This window comes from Lycorma delicatula, chromosome 8, assembly GCF_047948215.1.
Source record: "Lycorma delicatula isolate Av1 chromosome 8, ASM4794821v1, whole genome shotgun sequence".
Classification (NCBI taxonomy): Eukaryota; Metazoa; Arthropoda; class Insecta; order Hemiptera; family Fulgoridae; genus Lycorma; species Lycorma delicatula.
This window is the reverse complement of record NC_134462.1, coordinates 141,286,316-141,309,033: the sequence shown is the minus strand read 5'-3', so window position 1 is coordinate 141,309,033 and position 22,718 is coordinate 141,286,316. Positions and strand designations below refer to the sequence as shown.

General features: G+C 29.2%; 1 protein-coding gene across 2 annotated transcripts in view; it reads left to right on the top strand.

The window, feature by feature from the left end:
* The first annotated feature begins 898 nt into the window (after positions 1–898).
* The window catches only part of LKRSDH (lysine ketoglutarate reductase/saccharopine dehydrogenase), a 92,198-nt gene continuing 70,378 nt past the window's right edge, over positions 899–22,718 (top strand). The window contains exons 1-5 of one of the 2 annotated variants that reach the window (XM_075374306.1): positions 900–1,465; positions 5,450–5,596; positions 8,533–8,709; positions 18,267–18,419; positions 22,136–22,263. In XM_075374306.1, the coding sequence (XP_075230421.1) occupies positions 1,415–1,465; positions 5,450–5,596; positions 8,533–8,709; positions 18,267–18,419; positions 22,136–22,263 (656 nt within the window). In that variant the 5' untranslated portion in view covers positions 900–1,414. Of the gene's footprint in view, positions 1,466–5,449; positions 5,597–8,532; positions 8,710–18,266; positions 18,420–22,135; positions 22,264–22,718 lie in introns of both variants that reach the window. The other variant, XM_075374307.1, reaches the window with a different exon arrangement.

Sequence of the window (22,718 nt, the reverse complement as noted above, 5' to 3'; positions counted from 1 at the left end):
CTCCCTCATTTAAGTGTGTATTTTTAAATTATCTAAGTTGCCTTCAAAATTGTTATTATATATTGCAGCATGATTTTGCTAGTTGTGCATTTTATTTTATTTACTATTATTTCACGTCATTATTTTTACGCGTATGGACTTGAATGATTTATCTTTTTTATTTATTAATTTTCTGTTTTGTTAAGCTGCAAATCAAAGTTTTCTGGTCGTATCCTTGATGCTTCCTGTGAATGCTGGGTTGCTGTTAAGATTTGTAAACTGCTGTCTGTTCTTTATGAAATCTGTGTAATATCTAATTCAAATATTTGATTATTTTAATCGGTGAAATTTTAGAGATGTTTAAATAATCTGGATCGAAGACTTTTCACTATTAATTCCGAATGTCACATCTTTACTCGTAGTTCTTAAGTATTGCACTTACTTAACAAAGTGTAAAATATTTGCACAGAAGTACTACTCTTAACTAAAGGTATTACTTTTTAAAAGATCAGTGTATATGGAAGTAGATGATTACACTGTTATCAAGGAACACAATATTCCTTAGTATTTATGTTGTGGCTTATGCACTTGAACATATCTCATTTTCAATGTTCAAAATGAAATGGGAAAAGTAGTAAACTTAGTATGTCAGTATCTATTTATATATACAATTTTTTTTTTTTTTTAATTTTAATTGCTATATTCGATTAGTTGTTATTTTATAAAAATAAATTAGTATTGAATGGTATTGATAACGATTGACTGATAATATAATCACATGACACTTAAATCACTGCTGATATTGATTGTTAGATGCGGTGTTATATTGTCTTAAATATAACATAGGTCTTTATAGGTCACTGGCAAGGATTAGTTGGCCACTGTTCTTTAATTTAATCGTAGTTTTATTTTATATTAATAATTCAACAAGACACCGTTAATAATATTCTTGATTATTAATTTAAAACGTACAATTTAAAACGTTTTTGAATTTTTAATTAGTTTATTTTACTTTTTGAAGTAATTTATTGTAGTTCTGATAACTTGTTTATTGTTTACAAATGATTGTTAAATGTTATTTTTAGATCTGTAATTTATTTATGCTTCTTTCAAAAAAAAAAAAAACACATAAAATATTGTGGTTAAATAGATGCATTCATTTTCTTTAAATCTGTAACAAAAGTAATACAATTTGTGTAACTTAAAACAAAATATAACAATAATAAAAATTATTTTTAGGAAAATAATTGTAACATTTTCACGTCTTAATAATTAATATAAATCAGACGCAGTGCATACATATGTAAGTGTTAATTCTTGAATGATATTTTATGCAAGTTGAAAATAACACAAATACTTACTGATACTGTTTGATCAAATTAAATATTAAGTTCTTTCATCTTTTGTTAAAATTTATTATAATTTTTTTACCATCATGAAGTACCATAGTTTTGTTATTTCTGCTGTTCAGAAGAGATATAAACATGTAAGTATAATCAAATTAAAAATGTAATTTTGTAATTTTAGTTTTATAATTGATAAACTATTTTAAAATTTGTAAAATAAAACCAAGTAATTTTACCGATAAAATATATCTGAGCGATTCATATGGAATTGTTTTTTAGTCTTCTGTATGGGCTCATAAACTGATGTACAGAACTATTCCATTTTAAAGAGAATTTTAACTTCATTTTAATTCCATTTTAACCATTCCAATGTAAAGAAAAATATTTTAGAAATATATGTTAAAATGTTTTTGTTAACTTTGTTGTTTTATAATTTAAATTTAAATAAACATTTCTTATGAATAACTTAGAATGTATTTAATTACTTATTGAGATGTAATTATTTTCTATTTTGAGAGCATTTTAATTTTTTTTCTGCATACTTTTTAACCAGAAACATACATTTACAGTTTTCTTTTTAATTAAGAATTTAATTGTACAAGGTTGAATTAACTGCAAGTAGAAACATCGGCTGATTGATTGATGCATTGGTTAGCATCAGTTTCTCTTAAGTTTGGTTCCTGGCAAGGAATAATTACATCCCAACTTACCTTCCGTGGTAAAATACATGATAGAGTATATCCAAGGTCATAGTAATAAATAAATTAATTTAAAAAATCTAAATATCTGATGTGGTAACACATGACTTCTTTGCACGCCTATTAAATTACATTAACACTTTTTTTTTTTCAATGAAAAGTACATAACAATTTATTTCATTAAAAACCTCTGATTTTTTATTTTTATTGAATTATTATTCGTTGTAAATTTTTTTTTACAATCAGAGGTTAATAATTATTAATAACTCGATATATTTGAATTAAAAAAATAACAAGTTAAAAAAAAGGAGTGGAAGTCTGATTTGAACCAAAGTGCCTTGTAAGATCCAAATATTTTATTAATTAAAATTTTATTTGGCTATAACTCTGGAACCGATGAAAACAACTACCGCTTATCATATATAATTGAAAAGCTCTCAATGAGGTCTTATTACTGCAGTTAAGAAAAATTTTAAACCCAAATTTTTTTGGATTTTAGGCTTTCTTGGATACTTTTGGTTCAGTCGATTGTAATTAAAAGGGCAAGTGTACACGTAGATGTTATAACAGTCCTAAAATTTCAACATCCTATGGCAAATTGTTTTCGAGTTATGCGAGATACATATGTCGGTACATACATACATACGTATGTACAGTCGTCACACCAAAACTAGTCAAAACGGTTTCAGTAATGGATATTCCGTTGAAATCTAAAAACCAACATGCTTCACGATCACTTTTTTACTTCCTTTACTTCATACAAGGAAGTAAAAAAGAATTTTTACTGATTAACAACATTCACTCTGTTTTATTTAAAGTATTTTACTCTATCTTTCTTTAAATTTTACTACCTAAAATGAACTTTATACTGTTTACTAATTTAATGGTCCGTTCTTTCTACTTGTTTTTTATTTGACTCAAAAACTTCAAATTCCACTTTGACAACAGCAGTAGTGTTGTTAGTTATTAAATATGAACAAATTGATAAGTGTGATAACTCACTGTAAGAGGATCATGATTAAGATTTTAAACAAATGAAAATGTTTAGTAGAAATTCCATGATACAGGATTTTTCAAGTTTTACAGCTGTTTCTTTATGTAGGTATTTGGATTAAATTTACTAGAATATAATGTTTACAACAAAAGAAGTATGTGCTTTCAAGATGGTTCATTTTATAGTATTACTTTATTACTACTATAATTATAAGTTCTCTTTCATGTAATGAATTTTTTAACTGTATAATATATGTAATAACAATAAGTAGGGACAAGTTTTTTGATGATGTTCTATAATTTTACTTTCCTGGCCATTATAGCTACAATAGTAGAAGTAAACCAGAAAACACATATGTATGTGTATTGTATTACTTTTGGCCTTATATCTCAGGATTGACATAACTGATTTTCTTCTAATTTGTCTCAAATATTTCTTTAAATCACATTAATCTTTTTTCAAAAATTGTTAAGAGGATGGGGGATATCATAAAAGCAACTAATTTTGATTTTCATCAGAGGCATTTCAGAGAAAAATTTATTAAAGCAAATTTCTTACTTACAGTGCATATATAAAGAAAAAACGTTTTTTTCAAAAAATCAATCCTCACCTCTTAAAATTGAGGTATATATATATATTTTTTTATTTTGCTCTATCTCAATTTCAGTATTTTTCAAATTGTTTTGAAAGTTTATACCTCATAACAAAGCTATCAAGAAGTGTCTACAATTTTTTTAAATTAAAGAACCCTGATCTAAAATGCAGCAAAATGTTTTTGAAATTTTTATTTTTATTATTTTAGCCTTTATTGAAGGGCGTGTTAGATTTAGAGAAAACTTTACTTAAATAAATTTAAGCTTAACCGACGTATGAATATTTTTCTTAAAATTTATTCACTGCCTCTAAAAAATAAATATTGTGTTTTTTGGCCCTCTTTTATTTTATTTTTTATTAAAAAAATTTTTTTTTATTCTTCTTCAATTAAATGGCTATTAAAATTAAAAGTAACTTTGGTGCCTAAATTATATTCCAGACCTAAACAAGAAGCAATTTTTTTCATTACTTTCATAAAAGTTACAATTTGTTTTTCCAATATTTTTAAACAATTCTCTTTTAAATTAATTTTTTAATTAGAATCACTTCTTTACAAATAAATTTTTCCTAAATTTATCTCACAGATTAAGGAAGCTCCTAAAATCAAACTGTTTTTGTTCAAAATTTGGAAATTGTGATGTTTAAATCTTATTTTGGTAATCATGACTTGATGTATAGCCAAGAAAGAGTTGCAATACTGTGGGAGCTTTTTTGTTTTCTTTTTTTAAGACAACATTTTTTTGCGACTGCTTTTTTAGATAGATTTCATAACAAAGCTTTGTATTGCAATGGGTACCATGATTCGACTTCTGGAAAATTTTGACATGTCTTCGCGTTTCACATCCCCCAGACCCCAAAACTACCATCAGTTCAAAAGTTTATATATACATTTATATTTCACTTTCTTGAGGACACGATAACTTCTGTAATTTTGCACTAATCACTTTCAAATTGATACATAAAATATAACGACTAAAAATCTCGGTCGAGTTTGTTAATGGACACAATCAGACTGTAGGGGTGGTGATGGGGGAGCTTTTTTGAAAAAACAAAATATTACTATAACTTTCTTATTAAGTAAAACATCGAATTCGTTTAAAGTTGCTACTGTTCTTCGGATAAGGGCCTAAAACTTATCTAAGTAAAGGGTTTTGATATCACCAACCATTGGCCCAGGGGTTGGTGAAAATGGAGTTTCGAAAACAAAAAAATCATACCTCCCTTAATAGGCACATTATCGAATCGGTTTAAAGTGGTTGTTAGTCCTGTAAAAACTTTTGTCTGCAACAATTTTTGATACGACCAACCCTTACGGTAAGGGATGACCAAAATGTTGCTGGAATTGTAGGAAGATGGGGCTTGTCGTATGCTAAGCATGTAAAACTTTTTTTTCACATGCAACCATTGTCGTATTGCGTAAATTTGAAGTTTTTCTTAACTTTAAGATGGAAATCTTTTTTATCTCTTACTTAGCACCAGTGAAATCTACTTCTGTCTTCCGGTGTGCCAAAAGGGATTTTTTTTATTATCTACACTTTTTTCTGCTATAAACTTGCAAGCACTTAATCTTGTGCTTAAAAAAAAAATATATATATATATATATGTGTAATTATTATTGTCAATATACTCATTTGAACTAATTAAAACAATTTTAAATATTATACATTTAATATTTTAATCATGTATGTTTAATCAGTTTTAAACATTTTTATATTCTTGTTCAAATGTGCATTTACATAACAAGTAATTTTTATTTAGATCCTAAGAATCAGAATTTTGTTTAAATTCTGATGTCTTTGAGTATAAGTTATTGCATATTAATAGAAGATATTTTTCAGACAGGTAAAGTGATTGCTATTCGGAGAGAAGACCAATCAGTATGGGAGAGGAGAGCAGCATTGGCACCCTCCAATGTTAGGCAGCTTACTAGAGCAGGCGTAAAAGTTATCGTACAGCCTTCAAACCGCCGAGCATATCCTGTACAGGTAATTTTATAAAATGATGTGAACATTACAATATGTAGGTTGTAATTATTCAACCCACCGGGTTGGTCTAGTGGTGAACGCGTCTTCCCAAATCAGCTGATTTGGAAGTCGAGAGTTCCAGCGTTCAAGTCCTAGTAAAGCCAGCTATTTTTACACGGACTTAAATACTAGATCGTGGATACCGGTGTTCTTTGGTGGTTGGGTTTCAATTAACCACACATCTCAGGCATGGTCGAACTGAGAATGTACAAGACTACACTTCATTCACACTCATACATATCATCCTCATTCACCTTCTGAAGTATTATCTAAACGGTAGTTACCGGAGGCTAAACAGGAAAAAGAAAGAAAGGTTGTAATTATTGAGTAAAATTTGTTGATTCCTTTATAATTAAAGAAAACTGTTAATGTTGTTTAAAATTATTGAAGAAATCTTGAATATTTTTGTGAATAGAGTAATCACAAACATCAATATCATCTTTTTGCCATCTAATGGTGGTAGTATCCATCAAACATTTCAGAAAGTAATGTCCTTGAAAATAAATGAAATCAGGCAAAAACACAAGTAAATAAGGATTATGTTCAGTATACAAATTAGTTACTGTACTACAGGTAACCCAAATTTTATATAAATTATGCAGTTAATATTAAATATGCTTTATGCAATTCTAATATTCATAGATGATTTACGAAGTCAGTAAATAAAGTAATGAGACTAGGTTTTTTTGGCAGCCAAAGTGGCAACACTATAAATTTACTAGTAAACATATGGTTATATGAAAAGCTGTATATATTAGATATATTTCTAGTCTATGTTGCCACATGAGATACAGTAAACAAACTTTTCATGAAACGAGTTTTTGTTGTGTGTTACAAAAATTATTGATATGAACAACATTGTGCAATCAAGTTTTGTGTTAAACTCGGTGAGAATGCTTTTTTCTTTTTTTTTTGTCTTCAGTCATTTGACTGGTTTGATGCAGCTCTCCAAGATTCCCAATCTAGTGCTAGTCGTTTCATTTCAGTATACCCTCTACATCCTACATCCCTAACAATTTGTTTTACATATTCCAAACGTGGCCTGGCTACACAATTTTTTCCTTCTACCTGTCCTTCCAATATTAAAGCGACTATTCCAGGATGCCTTAGTATGTGGCCTATAAGTCTGTCTCTTCTTTTAACTATATTTTTCCAAATGCTTCTTTCTTCATCTATTTGTCGCAATACCTCTTCATTTGTCACTTTATCCACCCATCTGATTTTTAACATTCTTCTATAGCACCGCATTTCAAAAGCTTCTAATCTTTTCTTCTCAGATACTCCGATTGTCCAAGTTTCACTTCCATATAAAGCAACACTCCAAACATACTTTCAAAAATCTTTTCCTGACATTTAAATTAATTTAATTTTTTTTTAATTTAAAAAAAATTTTTTTTTTTTTTATACCATTCTATAATTCTATTATACCATTCGATAATTCAGCACACCACACTGGAGCTACTGGTGTAGCTATGTAGGATTCTCTTGTGCCTAAAAATAAAAATTTAGTTTATTAACAACTTCAGTTAAGGTAGAAAAGGGCTTCTTCTGACTTTTACAATTTGTTAAGAAAGTAATTTTTCTTGTTTATTTTTACAGCCATTCGTTCACAGAATTGATAGCACATTATTTGATAATTTGATTTCAGCTCCTGGATGATCTGCAACTGGTACAGATCATAAAGTAAGTCCTGCTATTTTATTCTTCGAACACTTGAACTATGCGACTGTTAAGACATTGCATTATGACGAATTGAACAGTGTGGACTTCTTATAACAGCAGTTGAACATTCTGTACATTACCTGGAGGTTTCTTTTTCACTGCTGAAGCTGTTTCCTCAAAATTATGTATCCATGTGTTAATTGCTAGGTCTAATAGCACACAATCATGGAGTTTTAAATTAAACTGGTGACAAAATTCTCTATTAACATGCAGACTCCATACTGTCATTAGTTTTATAAAAAGCTTTGATGGCAAAAGCATGTTGCACACCACCCCAAGTATTTATGATAACTAAATGGTAAGATGGGATAAGCTGGCTTCTGTAAGTTATTCAACGCTGACGCTAGTTCAGGACTACCAACACAAATTTCAAAATTTCTCATTTCCCAGAACCACTGTACTTATGTAGTCATAATTGACCAGAACCATTTTTTCTTTGTGATATCTCAAAACAGAAATCTGTTGGCTACAAGTCTTTTGAGATCAATCAATGATCAAAAAATTATTAGAAAATGGTTATCATGTCATTAGTCTTACAGATAGCACCCTTTTTCTTTTATAAAAAAAATTAGGGATATATTACACAGCAGTGGACAATTGCACATCAAACATTGTTCATGATGTGCAACACATCAAGTTTGTAAATTATGTTGTTCATGAAATGTGTTTGAGAATTTTCACTGCACCATGTTCGATTTTTTGATTATTTACACAACCAATTCAGATGAAACCAAACCTAGCTCCTAAAATAAAAAAAAAAGTTTTATTATCAGTAAAAATGACAAACTAGAAGTTTATAGGAAAATAAATTTTATAAATAAAAAGAAATATAATATGAATATGCATAATATATATAAGACTTAATAATCTATTATAAATGTATATAATATTGATACTGTATGAATATAATTTAAAATGTACAAAATCAAATTATTTTAATGAATGTAAAACAAAACAAAAAATAACTATAAAAATTGAATTTATGTTTTAGTCTAATATCACATAGTATTCTTGTTAAGATTTTGAATATTACATAGTACTAGATACTGAAAGTTTATGTAATTTTTAAGAAATATAGGGGTGAACTTGAAATTCTTATCGATCATGTTTTTACTTTATAAAATATTAATTAAATTTTTTTTTGTTGTAAGTAGATAAAATTATATTATTTTTAGGAATACATCAGTGCAGGAGCTGTTGTACAGGAGGATATATCTGAGGCGACTATTATATTTGGTGTAAAGCAAGTCCCTATCGATCTTTTATTACCAAATAGAACTTATTGTATGTTTTCGCACACTATTAAAGCACAAGAATCTAATATGCCATTACTAGATGCCATTCTTGAAAAGGTAATCTTATAATTCTTAATGTATTTACTAGCTTATATACCTGCCATTGTTTGGGGTCATAATTTCTTCAAAGGCCCATCCATTTCTATTTACAAAAAAAAATGTTTACTAATTTACTCCAACAAACATAAATCTCTTTTGTATTTCTTCTTGATGAATGTAACCTTTTAAATCTACTATTTATTACCTACAATACAGGACAATAACTAATGAAACTATACAGATACATACTATTTAATTTAATTTTATTTAAATTAAATCTTTCTAATTTAATTTAATTAATTAATTTTGCAATGAGCATCAAGAAAGATGTTATAAAAGCCATAATTATATACTAAGAAGCATACATACACATACAAATGTACAAATTCAAATAACTAATGCAACTATACAAATACTAGACAAGGTGTTGAACATTAAGGAAATATATCCCCTTAAGGCATATACAACAGTTCAGTATATTCTGTTATTGAACTTAAACAAGTACTAAAATACACTTTTTTTCAGCCCATAATAATATTCTATCGGTTTGATGAATGTTTTATCTTTAACAATATATTACTACAAGTAGGTTGCACTTCAGAGATAGATGTACAGGTACAGTGAAATAAACTTGTATTTTGATAAAATAAATTATTTTTATATAAACATAAACTGTATTTCATGGAAAATTTGCTAATAATGCGCAAAGTATTTTCATGAATTTATTACACAATTTTAATTGAACTGTATCATTTTTTTCCTCATGAATATTAATAATAAATTTTAGTTGTGGAAATATTTTTAATTAAAGGAATCACTGTTTGTTTGTTTGGTATTACTATATATATATATAATATATAGATCACTATAATGTTACATAATGCTTTATGTATAATGTATAATGCATCATGTTTTAAAAATTTATTGCTCACAAATGTTTAAATATTTTATGAAAGTTGATATATTAAAATGTAAAAATTGTTAATATATAATTTATTCATTTAAAATGTTGATATTTTTATTACTTTTTTTTACGTGAACGGTTGACAGTATGCTCCTAAAGAAGATATTAAATTGAAATTCAATAAAGAAAAAATCTTTCATTAAAAAATAAATAAAAGCAAAAATATAATCATCAAAATACGGATTATAGATTGTAAAAAAATAAATTGCTCAAAGAAAAGAATGGGTTTAAAAATGATCAATAATAATTTTTTTTAAAAAATTTACATGAAATTTCAGAATCTTAGCAGCGAAATAGAATCACGAAATAACAGAAGGAAAAAAAGATTAAAAAAAAAATGTTTAATGTTAATTTATATATTACTAGCTGTCCCATCTACCCAGAACCTGAACCCTCAGAGCCCAGGTTGGCCCAGGAGAACCCCAGAGCCAACTCAGGAGCTCCTCGGAGCTACAGGGCCTACCCCAAGGCCACAGAGCTCGCTTCGCTCACCATTCCCATGTGAAAGGGGGACCAGCAACCTGGACACCTGCAGATAGACACCAGATACCTGGACACCATTCCTGTCTACTCAGAGGGCTCCGTCTCCTGGACCCTACCATAACTTACAATAAAGAAATATTTAAACCGGCATATAAACGTAATAACCGTTATAAAATATGAGTATTTAAAAAACAAAAATTATAATAATAAACAATCAGTATGAAATTTATAAAATTAAATGTAATTATTGTGATTGTATTTAAGTAGGAAAAACAAATAGATCCTTTAAAACTAGATTTTTCAATCATTACAGAAATTATAAAAATAATAAATTACGTTTATCTAATATGGCAGATCTTCTAATAAACAATAAAAATTCTAATTCTGATACAACCCAAATTTAGAAATATTAGAAATTAATAAAGATGACATAAAATTAAACATATTAGAAAAATATTACATATGTAAATACAAACTAAATTTCTATTTAATAAACCATCACACAGTGTTTGATGGAGATGTTATTAAAAAGACTGCAACAGATAGCAGTACTCATGTAAATTAATACACAATTTTCATTATTTTAGTATTTTTATTATGCAATAAAGGAATTGTTTCAATCATGACAGAGGATGGAGTATCCCACAAAAGTACTCTCATGATAAAATTACCTCAATATTCTGCATTAGGTGGTTTATTTAATAGAATTTAAATACAATTTAACATTACAGAGAAATAATACGAATCTTAAAAGGATTAATTTCAGCAAAATAAATTTATGTACTGTCTATATATATATATCCATGACATATATATATATATATATATATATATATATATATATTATCAATAATTTTTTATAATTTGATTTTAATGAATGTTTTAATAATTTATTTTATTATTTTAATAATATTTAATGATTTCAATTTATATATTAATATTAAAAAATAATTAACAATATTTTATAATGATATTTTATTTGTAATGTGTAATTTGTAAAAAGTCTGTTGATGATGGAGCTGTAAGCTCTGAAAGCGCTACAGACGAATAGGTAAGTGTTTTTACTCTTTATGAACTGTTTCTGGCAATATAACTTTTTGTTATATAATTTTTACCATTAACAATAACTATTTGAATATAGCGGTTAGAGAAATTAATTTTATCACCTGACCAGGTTATACATTGGTTTAAAATTAACTTTCTTTTATAGAATATAACTTCTTTTTGGAAACTAGTGGAAAGGATGGAATTCTATTTCATCAATTGCATAAGAGGCAAGACAAATTATTTTTACGTAGTAATATATCATACTTGTTTACTAATGATTCATTTATCTCAATTATCATCCAATTCTGAACAACAGAGTAATTGTTTGCACAAACTTAACTGAAAAACTTTAGTTTTTTCTATTACGTTAGGTTTTTGTGATAACTGTTTGCAACAATTGACAGATGTCAACTTGTTTTTAGGTTGATATAAAAACAAGTTTACTCAAAAGATAGTAATCATTGTAGGAGTAAGAATCAAGTCATGGAAGTCAAACACAATTCTAGAGCAAAAAGCACAGGTTATTATTATTTATTTTATCAGCTACATGAGCTATATGTTTTTATTTATCTACAAATGTTTATTTTATTTTTAGAACAACTGAATAAGATTATAGTAATTGTAATAATAATTCTGACTCTAATATTATATCTAGAACTATAAGATAATAATTATGCAATTTACAGAATAAAAAAATAATAAAGTTTTTTATAATTGACTGAATTATAATGCAATGCTGATTACAAAATGCAAACTTTTGAGTTTGACAGCCACATTTAGCAATTATTTTATTTTTTTTAAAGCAGTTCTATTAGTTTTTTAATAGTAAATAATAATAATAATAATAATAATAATAATAATAATAATAATAATAATAATAATAATAATAATAATAATAATAATAATAATAATAATAATAATAATAATAATAATAATAATAATAATAATAATAATAATAATAATAATAATAATAATAATAATAATAATAATAATAATAATAATAATAATAATAATAATAATAATAATAATAATAATAATAATAATAATAATAATAATAATAATAATAATAATAATAATAATAATAATAATAATAATAATAATAATAATAATAATAATAATAATAATAATAATAATAATAATAATAATAATAATAATAATAATAATAATAATAATAATAATAATAATAATAATAATAATAATAATAATAATAATAATAATAATAATAATAATAATAATAATAATAATAATAATAATAATAATAATAATAATAATAATAATAATAATAATAATAATAATAATAATAATAATGTCCTGCTGTAGATAATCCCCACATTCAGCACATACCATCTACATTCCACGTCCAGGATGGGAACAGCTGTATATAAGTACTATATATATAGCAATAAATGGCTAATAGGGGTTCGAGTGTTTTCTTAGGAAATGCTAATCCTTCTTTGATCTAATTCCATCTACAGGTCACTAAAACGACTGGATTTTTGAGCCACCAGCAGATATGAAAATTTTAAAACAATCAGGAAACGAATTCACACCACCTTTAGAGCTGGGGATGTAGCACTGAGGTGAATTGCAGATGTAATGGAGATCCCACTGTCCACATGCCCCCTGCAATGGTAAGCATGTCGCTAAGGTGTCCATGTATGTTGGTGCATGGGAGCCTTCAAAGCTAGAGTGTGTAGGGGTCTGGAGTCAGTGCAGAGATTGTGCATCTGCTCTCTGCCAAGACATATACTGGTTCCACCAGACTCCAGGGTTGGTATTCCTGGAGGAGAGGGAGTACTTCAGTGGCTAGCCTTGCTACAGAAGGGATGAAAAATCATGAAAGTTGAACAACCAAACATGGCAGAGAGTTCATTTAAACACTCTCGTCTTGAACCAGCCAGGTCGCCTGAGCTGAAACAGAGAAAGATCATGAGACAGGAAGAATAAGAAATGAGGTGAAGATTTTGAGGGAGCTGTTTTCAAGAATAATTCACCAAAACCTAAATATCTAGTAATTACGAGAGAAGATGGTAATTTTTTGAGGGTAAGTTCATTTCTTATCGTTCGAGAAATAAGTAACTGCATACTGGAGGTCCTGTAAAGGAAATTTGAAACACCTAACGACTTTACATAGAGAAATTAACGATATCCAGTCGCAGAAGAGCATAGACTTGGAGCATAGGCGAGTTTGCTGTACGAGTTGATGGACACAGTACCCTCAATACTTCAAAGGGTGTTGTAATTTGTCGGGATCTTAATTGTACTGAACAAGATATTGTGGAGGTGTTGCCACCGCAGGCTGAAAATGAGAAGGAATGGTGAAATCCTACTTTCTGCCTCTCATGTCCTCATCTTTAACGGACCGATGCTGCTGGAGAAAGAACATGCAGTAATACACCAATTGGATGTGTGGGATTTGGTGCCACAACCAATGAGATACTTTGGATTTTAATGTTTTGGCCACACCGCTATTCGATGTGAAAGACCACAAATGTGCGTGTGTGGTGAAGAGATTCACAAAGAAACTATGCAAGGATTCTCCCGCCTGTATAAACTGACAGCGTTCATGTAGATCAAGAAACTGTCCCATTTACAAAGACAAGGTAGCTGTTCAGGAAGTTAAAACCCTGCAGAAGGTCAGCTGTTTCGAGGCAAAGAAGATTGTAAATAACCTTAAGCATATAGCAACAACAACTTATGCTCAAGCAGCAGCTACTGTTCCTGCTACAACAGCTGTTGATCCAGACCAACTTCTTGGCAAGCTTGCACCTACATTGGCGATTGTGATAGAGAGAATAATCGACAATAGAATGAAGTCTCTCTCTCTCTCTCTCTCATAAAGAAGTTATGAAACCATAAAGCAAATCACCCGTCACTAAGGTGACATTGATGTAACGCTCTCCCAGCTCAGAAGAGAAAGTCGGCGATTGTTCTGCCTTGTTAAACAAGTAGAGGTTACCGGTTTCAACGAACTGTGTGAGACCAGGGCCTCTGGGGTCAGTGAATGGTGAACCCCAGGCAGGAGACTGGGCGTTAGCGTCCAGAGCAACCAGCACTCTGATGCCCGGGAGAGCGTCCTTTACCAGTAGGTATTACTTGGCAACTATATGAACGACTGTCCTTTTTAAGTACATGTTAATTATCAATACTCATCAGAAAAAAGATACTGGAAAATGGCACATCACAAGGCTTGCCGTTGAGAGGTATCTTGTTCACGATTGTCATCAATAAACTGATGTTATACATTTCAGCAGAAATCAGCAAAAGTGTATACGTGTTTAGTGCATGACATCCTTCGCACTGCCCACGTGTTCTCAAGGGTGTAGTTAGAGACAATCTGACTGCATAGCATTACAGCTGATGAAATGAAGTTCGGTTTCATAAGTCAGTGACTCCATTAACATAATTTTTATTAACAGTATTACATCATTATTTTTAGCATAATCTAAGATGTAAAATCCCAGATATCATTAATCATTAATAATTATATTATTCTAGCTAGCCTTATTAGTCTTCTAGTTTCAAATAATTGTAGAAAATTTATAATCAACAAACATAGCAGTGTTCATAAATTACCCGGTAATAGGGCGCACAGATATTCTTTTGCTCTGTTGTAGAGCCATATAGAACTTGCTTCTGAATCTCGGTTATGTCTACACATTCAATCTTCCAATCGACACCATGGCTTTTTCAAGTAAATCTTTGAGGCGATTTTAAATGATTCCGATGAAAGTTTATTTTCCGATAGTGACACTGACAGTGAAATTAATGGAAATTATGAAGATGACATTGCAGTTTTTGATGCTGCTGCTGATGAAGATAGTGACAGTGAAGTGAATGTACAGGACGATTTAAATCGTCCATTTATTTGGGAGGACATCAGAAATTGTCAAGGCAATGGGAGTTATTTGTTGGTAATTCTGGACCACAAAACTTTTCTGTAAATATAAATTCAATTATGTCTGTATTCCTTTTGTTTTTTACGGAAAAGTTAGTAAATACCATTGTTGTAGAAACAAACCAGTATAGTATGTCAAACAATTTATGAATGCAAGAGGCAGACATTTTACAGGATGCACATACTTTCTTATAAAATATGCATGACACCAACAAAGCTTGCCTAAAATAAATTTATTTGAAGGTTTTGATCTTCAGTTAGGTGTCTTTGTTTATTTACAACATATTGAAAAGCACATACTCTATTTTATTTTATACATGACACTAATGATAGCGTAAGGCTGCAATCATTTTTTCATATTGTTGAATTGAATAGAATAATAATAGATTGTATGTAGAATTGTTTTTGCATTATATAATTAGTATTAGGAGTCAAATTAATCATTTATTTAGCGATTTCAAATAGTTTTCATAGGATAATAACAAAAACAAATAATACAAACAGAATAATAGCTATTCAATGATGTTATTAACAATCTAATATCTTTCTGTGCATAATAGTTAAAATTTCATAAAAGGCCCATCTTTTTTGGCTATATTATAGAAGCATATTAACAAAGATGTGCATTTTGTACTGAATTAAATCTCCTCCATCGGTGACTGTGGACAGGGCATTTAAATCCTCCAGCGCCAAAGGGTAAACAAAGTTTCAAGGAATAATGGTTTCTAATTTCCACCAGAGAAAACATGTCATGTACACTCCTGTAGGAAGAGAATTTAGTCACCGTAGTCCTGCTTTGACCATCAATGATCAACCAATCCAATACAAGGACAATGTATGTTTTTTAGGTCTACTATTAAATAAATCCCTTACTTGGAGACTACATATGCAGGACTTGAGTGTCAGATGCCGGCATAATGCCACTACATTATAGAAGAGAGATCCTGTTGTTAAGATATGTGGCAAATATGCCTTTCCTACCCGTATAATCAATAAAACATTTAACGATCATCCTTTGGCTGCATTATATGAGCATATCTTCAGACCAGCCACAATACGATACATGAATTAACAAGGAAATGTGGAATTGCTTTATCAATCACATTAGCAATTTCTACAAGGGAAACACTGCCATGGTTTTTACCAGCAGTAAGCACAAGACTGGATCTCTCTTAAGGAGAAATAAAAGAGAAACCAACTGTGATCATCCAACAGGAATTTTCATCAACCATCAGTAGCTATGAAGGATACATAAAAATGTATACTGATGGTTCTAAAACTGAACATAGTGTTGGATGCTGCATATATGTAAATGGAGAAACCCATTCATGGAAACTGCCAGATATGGCAAATGCTTATACGGCAGAGCTCATTGCTAAACAACAAGCTCTTCGCTACACAGAATATTTCTGCAAAGAGAGAGTGCTCATGTCTCTGACTCGCTAAGTGCACTAACTGCTACTCAGAACATTAAGGACATCCTTATTGCAAACATCCTGATTATGCTGTATGTTTTAAATCAATGAGAACAGTGATGTGTGTGTATAGACTCCAGGGTATGCTGATATCCCAGGAAACAAATCAAACCCACAAAACGAATTCTTGTGATAATATGGAGATGTCTTCTTTTGAGTGACAGATGTTAAAAATTGTCAAGCAATACCATCATAAATATGTGGAGTAATTAATGGAGAAGGCTAAATGCCAAATTAATTGTAACTGAAACTTCTCCATTTAAATAGAAGAGCAACATGAAACTGACTAGCCGAGAACAAGTGGCGCTGACCAGACAGTTTGTTATTCAGTTACACATGAACAACAAATACATATTTGGTAACCGGCGAAGAAAAACCAATGTGCAGTGTATGTGACAAACAGCTTAATCAAGCATCTACTGGGAGAGGATACTGGAAACGTTGTTTGTTTAAGAATACTATGAAGTATTTTTTTGTATGAACATGGATTTTATTTAATCATCTTGGTATTGACAAGAATTCCAATTTTTATTAATATGTTTATTTTTTATCAAGTATCAGGGTCCTTTACACCCTGTAAGTGTTATTAGTGTACTATTATATGACTGTTTAAATGTTTCATGTGTTCTTATTTTTGTGATTTTAAATGAAATCACAAAAAGGTGTAAAGGTATAAAGGGCTCTTTAGACCTTTACACCTGACAAACCTAGTGGTGATTTAAACTCTGTTTAAAGAATGTGACAACTGGGCTAATGACTGTAGAAGTCGATACCAGCAAAAAAAATGAAAAAAGTAAAAATAATAATAATTTATTCATTCCTTGACCAACCATTTGGTTAGAATAGAAAATGTCAATCAATAAGAACAGTAGCAAGCCAGAAAACCAGATCAACTTAATTCAATGTCAAATCCACACTCAAGACACTCATTAAAAGAATAGAAAAGGTTCATAATAAACCGATCAAATAACTTTAGTTTAAATATTTTCAGCTTTTTTGCATGCTTAGGAAACATATTAAAAACTTAATACCCCTTACAGACCAGCTGTTGTTCTTTAAATTAGTATGGCTACAAGGAACATTAATATCATGTTTATTTCTCATGTTATCCCCATATATATTTAATCTCTGATCATAATTGCTCAAAATACCACTTAACCTCCAACAAACTATAATAAATGCAAAAAGACTGTAAACAGTTAAAAGTTTTAATTCTACAAAAAATGGCTTACAGTGTCCATTAGATGGTTTATTCACGATAATTCTCAATGCCTTCTTCTGATGCATTAAGATATCAGAAACATGACTTCATTGACCCAAACAAGTAAACAATATGTCAAGAATAAAACCGTATAAAAATTGAAATTGATTTGAAAATATAAAACTGAAAATGGTCTTACAAAAAAGAAGATAACTTTAAAATAGGATGAAACATTAAAATCCTAATGAATGTAAACATCCTGAAATGAGAGGAATAACAAGTTGGTTTCCTTCAACTGCACTGAATGACACCGTGTATGTTGTCAACTGCAACAAAATAAAATTTCAAGACTTATTTAATTTATGTTAACCAAATTTATATATCTTATATAGTTGTTATAATTTTTATAATATAGTAGTTATAATTTTTCTTATTCAGGGAAATGTTTTATACTCACCATTATTTTATTTTATTCTAACAAATCATTTGTAATTTCTCCTTGTACAGAATATTCGTTTGATTGATTATGAAAAGTTAGTAGATGAGAGTGGACACCGTGTTGTTGCGTTTGGTAAGTATGCTGGTGTTGCTGGTATGGTTAATATAATACATGGCCTTGGACTTAGATTACTTGCGCTTGGACACCATACTCCATTTATGGTATGTATATTACAATTTCAATATCACATTTTGTTTCAGTAACCCTTTTTTTTATATTTAACGCTTTTTTGATATCTATTTTGTATTGTGTTCAGCTGTAGGTGTAATGTATTGTTTTAGATAATAGATTAAATATGTTATGAAGCTATAATTTTTTATGAAAATAATTTAGAATCTGATGGTTCTGAAACACCTAGAATGTCTCAAGAAGTAAGATCCTGTAAATTGAAGGTTCTGAAGTTAGGTTAAATGCTGCTGGTCAGTCACATTTAATAAACTGGTCTTGGTGATTGCAAAGTTTAGTAACATTAATGGCAGTTTAATTAGCGCCTAATGACCATAGCTGGTTAATGCCACATAGTATTATTATTAAAAGAATAATAATTATAGATAAAATTACAGAATTAAGTGATTTGTATGTTAAATTTATATTTTTCACAATATTTTATATTTCCTCTAGGATTATCATAATTGATTTAAATGTTATTTTCTGCCCCCTGGTATTTTCACTCTGGTGTTGTTAGAGTGATAATGAATACTATATGAATGAAAAGGTGGTCTTATTTTCTTATTAATCTTTTGATAATTGGTAGCTGTAACAATTCTCCATTGGTATTTGTTCCTGGCGTTCTATTTACCGATACATATGATTTGGAACTAATATTTTGAATAAATTGTTTTATATATGTGGTTTGTCCTGAAAGTAATCAGATTGGCTCTGATGCATCGTGCAAGTGTAGAGGGTGAGAAAACCTGTGGTGGAGCGTACTTGTAATGTATCTAACTCATTGAAACTACCCACAGTTGGCAAGATTTGGAAAACACACTGTTTGCATCTGTCTTGATATCAACAACAGCTGGAGCCTTTAACATGACACACTCTGTTGGCAACAAGGGAGTTTTTGACCAACAAGAAAGTGCCAACACTGCCACAGCCCTAACCTACCTCTCTGCGACTTCTTTTTGTTCTCCTGGCTGAAAAGAGACATCAAAGGACATTGATTCGCGACTCTTGTAGCTGTCCGAGAGGCCATCCATCCACAATATCCCACAACAGGAGTTCATGAAGGCATACCGACAATGGAAACATTGCTGGTATGCTGTGTGGCTGCATAAGGAACCTATTTCAAAGATTGTTAAATGATTTTACCATATTTGAGTAAATTGAGTTTGCCAATATCAGTTCGGTTACTTTCAGGACAATTCCTGTACTCGATTCTGAAGATTTCCTGTAATTGTTTCCTTTATCTTCTGTTATTTTTTTTTAAATGAGTTGTGTCTCCTGTGTTCTAATCACTTCGTTATTGTATTACCATTCACAGGTTAGACCAGTTTTCTATAGGGTTTTAGTATTCAGCTTTTCAGTGGAGAGAGCAGGGTTCTTAGCGTTCTTTGGTAACACCACATTTCAAATGTTTCCAGTCTTTACAAGCCAATAATTTTTTAGTCCATGATATACCTTGCAGCTATACAACATAATTTCTCATTGAGATCTTTACTTGAGTTTTTCTTCTGGTGCTAAACATGTTATTTTTTAAATGGATTCTTTTGCTTGATTTATTTTGCTAATCTCTTTTACTTGCTTACTGTGGCTGCAAGTTTACTTCCTAGAAATCTAAATTTTTGTAAATTTTCCAAGAGTTCATCATGTTTAGTATTTGTGTGCAATAATTTACTTCTCTATTATCTATTTAGTATCTAGTTTTTCTTTTTAGTATTTAGTTTATTTTTAGTATCTATTCTCTATTATGTATATGCTATATATATATATATATATTTTTTTTTTTTTTTGTTACAATCACTTCTTTTTATTCAGTGTTGATAAATATGTTTGAAGTATGCAAATAAAGTTGGAACGAAAAAATATAAAATGTTTGAGTTATTTTTTGTAATGAAATTTTATTGTATGTTTTTTGATATTAAGTGTTGTTTTATGCAATCTTTGGATCATGTAGTAAAAACGAGCGAGCACATGTAAAACTAAAATATAGTAATATAAGTAGGCGGGTAGAAAGTTAAAAATCTGAAGATGTTAAGCAATGGAATGAAGTTTGCTACCTTGAAAAAGTTACGAGAAACTTAGGTTTACTCAAATTAAGCAGCCTACCCACCAAGTTGGTCTAGTGGTGAACGCATCTTCCCAAATCTGCTGATTTGGGGTTCCAGCATTTAAGTCCTAGTAAAGGCAGTTACTTTTATATGGATTTGAATACTAGATCGTGGATACCGGTGTTCTTTGGTGGTTGGGTTTCAATTAATCACACATCTCAGGAATGGTCGAACTGAGACTGTACAAGACTACACTTCATTTATACTCATATATATCTTCCTCTGAAGTAATACCTGAACGGTAATTCCCGGAGGCTTAATAGAAAAAAAAAAATTAAGCAGCCTGTGGACAGAAGTTGCTTGTCAAGTTTGACATATAAGGAAATAAAGAATGGTTTCTTTCTTTTTGAAAGTTAATTAATACTTTAACAAACAGGAGAGGATTAATGCATATGGCAATATCATATTGAAAGAAGAAGCATTTGATTGGTGGATTTAATATTAACCAGGGTTAAATAAAATGATAATAAAATAAATTTTTAATAAAATGATGGGTAAGATGGATAAGGGTATCAAGAAAGAAAAAATTAGAATTCATAGAGCAAATGATTTAGGTTGTAGGATATTTTTTTAAAAGATTTGTTTTGATGTTTAATTCACTATATTAGTTCGAAGCTGTGTGTGGGAATATGAAATAGGAAACTTTGTAGTGTGAGAAAAATCCCTTGCCAGACCAAAATTTAAACCTGAGACTACCGGATGAAAGGCCAAGATGCTACCACTTCACTGCAGAGATTGGCAGTATAACATATATATGAAGATTAAGATATTAATATATTATTAAGATTAAAAGAATGGTATAGATTAGAAGGGTTGTTGCATTTCATCAAACCATGATGTTCACTGGAAAACAATTGTTTTCTTGTTTCTGAGTGCTATTTTATTTTTTGAATTAAGTCAATATCCATAATGTGGGCATTATATTCCCACATTATATATATATATATATATATATATATATTATATATATATAAAGGTAAATAAATTTTGTAAAATTTTTATAAAATGTGAAATAGATCATCTGTCACAGACGTGTTGAAAAGGAAGTTAAGTTTTCTTGTGTCTCTACTTGTATTAATTGGTTAAAAAATGTATTTTTATTAAAAGTTTTATTGATAGCAGATTGAATCTATTTTACTCTCTTTAAACATTTTTTTTTAAATTAGTTTGTTTTATTATTGTAAAATTTAGTGTACATATTTTTTTTTACATTTTTTGGTTTTATTCACTGCTGAATAATTCTATAATAATAAGCAGACGAAATATAAACAATAAGAAAATATGTGTGAATAAAAGTATTTTATATTATTGAGATTATGTTTTCTGCAATATAATCAACATATATTACTACTATAAATGTATATATAAACATATTATGTTATATTTGTATAAGTTTGTTGAAGTGAGAAATGATTATATGTAACTAGTCTTTGAATAACTGTGGGATTAGATGGATGTAAAACATTTGCATGTTTTATTGACATTGAAGGAATCTACATTGGATGAAATTATGATTGCAAGGACAAAAATTATACTTTTAATAGTTTTGTTAGCATATTTAATTATTTTTATTAAGATACTTTTTTTTAATCTTGTAATTTTTTTAGCATGTAGGTCCTGCACACAATTATCGTAATTCCTCTATGGCTCGACAAGCAATCAGAGATGCTGGTTATGAAATAGCCCTTGGAATGATGCCAAAATCTATAGGACCTATTACGTTTGTTTTTACAGGGTATGTAAATGTAAATTACATACAAATTATGGATAGTTTAATACTTCATGGTAACCATTAGCTGGTGTGAAGGACAAAAAGTTATTTGTAATAGTGTATTTGTTAATTTTACAACCATAAGTTAACTGTAGAAAAGTCACTGCATTTTTTTATAGTTCTGCCTACTAAACTGATGCTAGTGATTTATTTTATTCTCAATCTTTTTTCTTGATATGCAGTTACTAGTTTCAATTCATATAATGAAATGAATTATATTCATATCTATTCATATAATGAAATAAGTATATCATCTTCTTTAATATGTTCCCTTTGTATACAAATGCCTAACCTCAGTACAGTATGTTTGACATTTGACATAATTTGTTAGTCCATTAATCGTTACTTTTGTTGAGTAATATAATTTACTATTAATCTCTTTCATTTTTAACTAAGTAGCTTCTTTGTCAAGTTCCCCT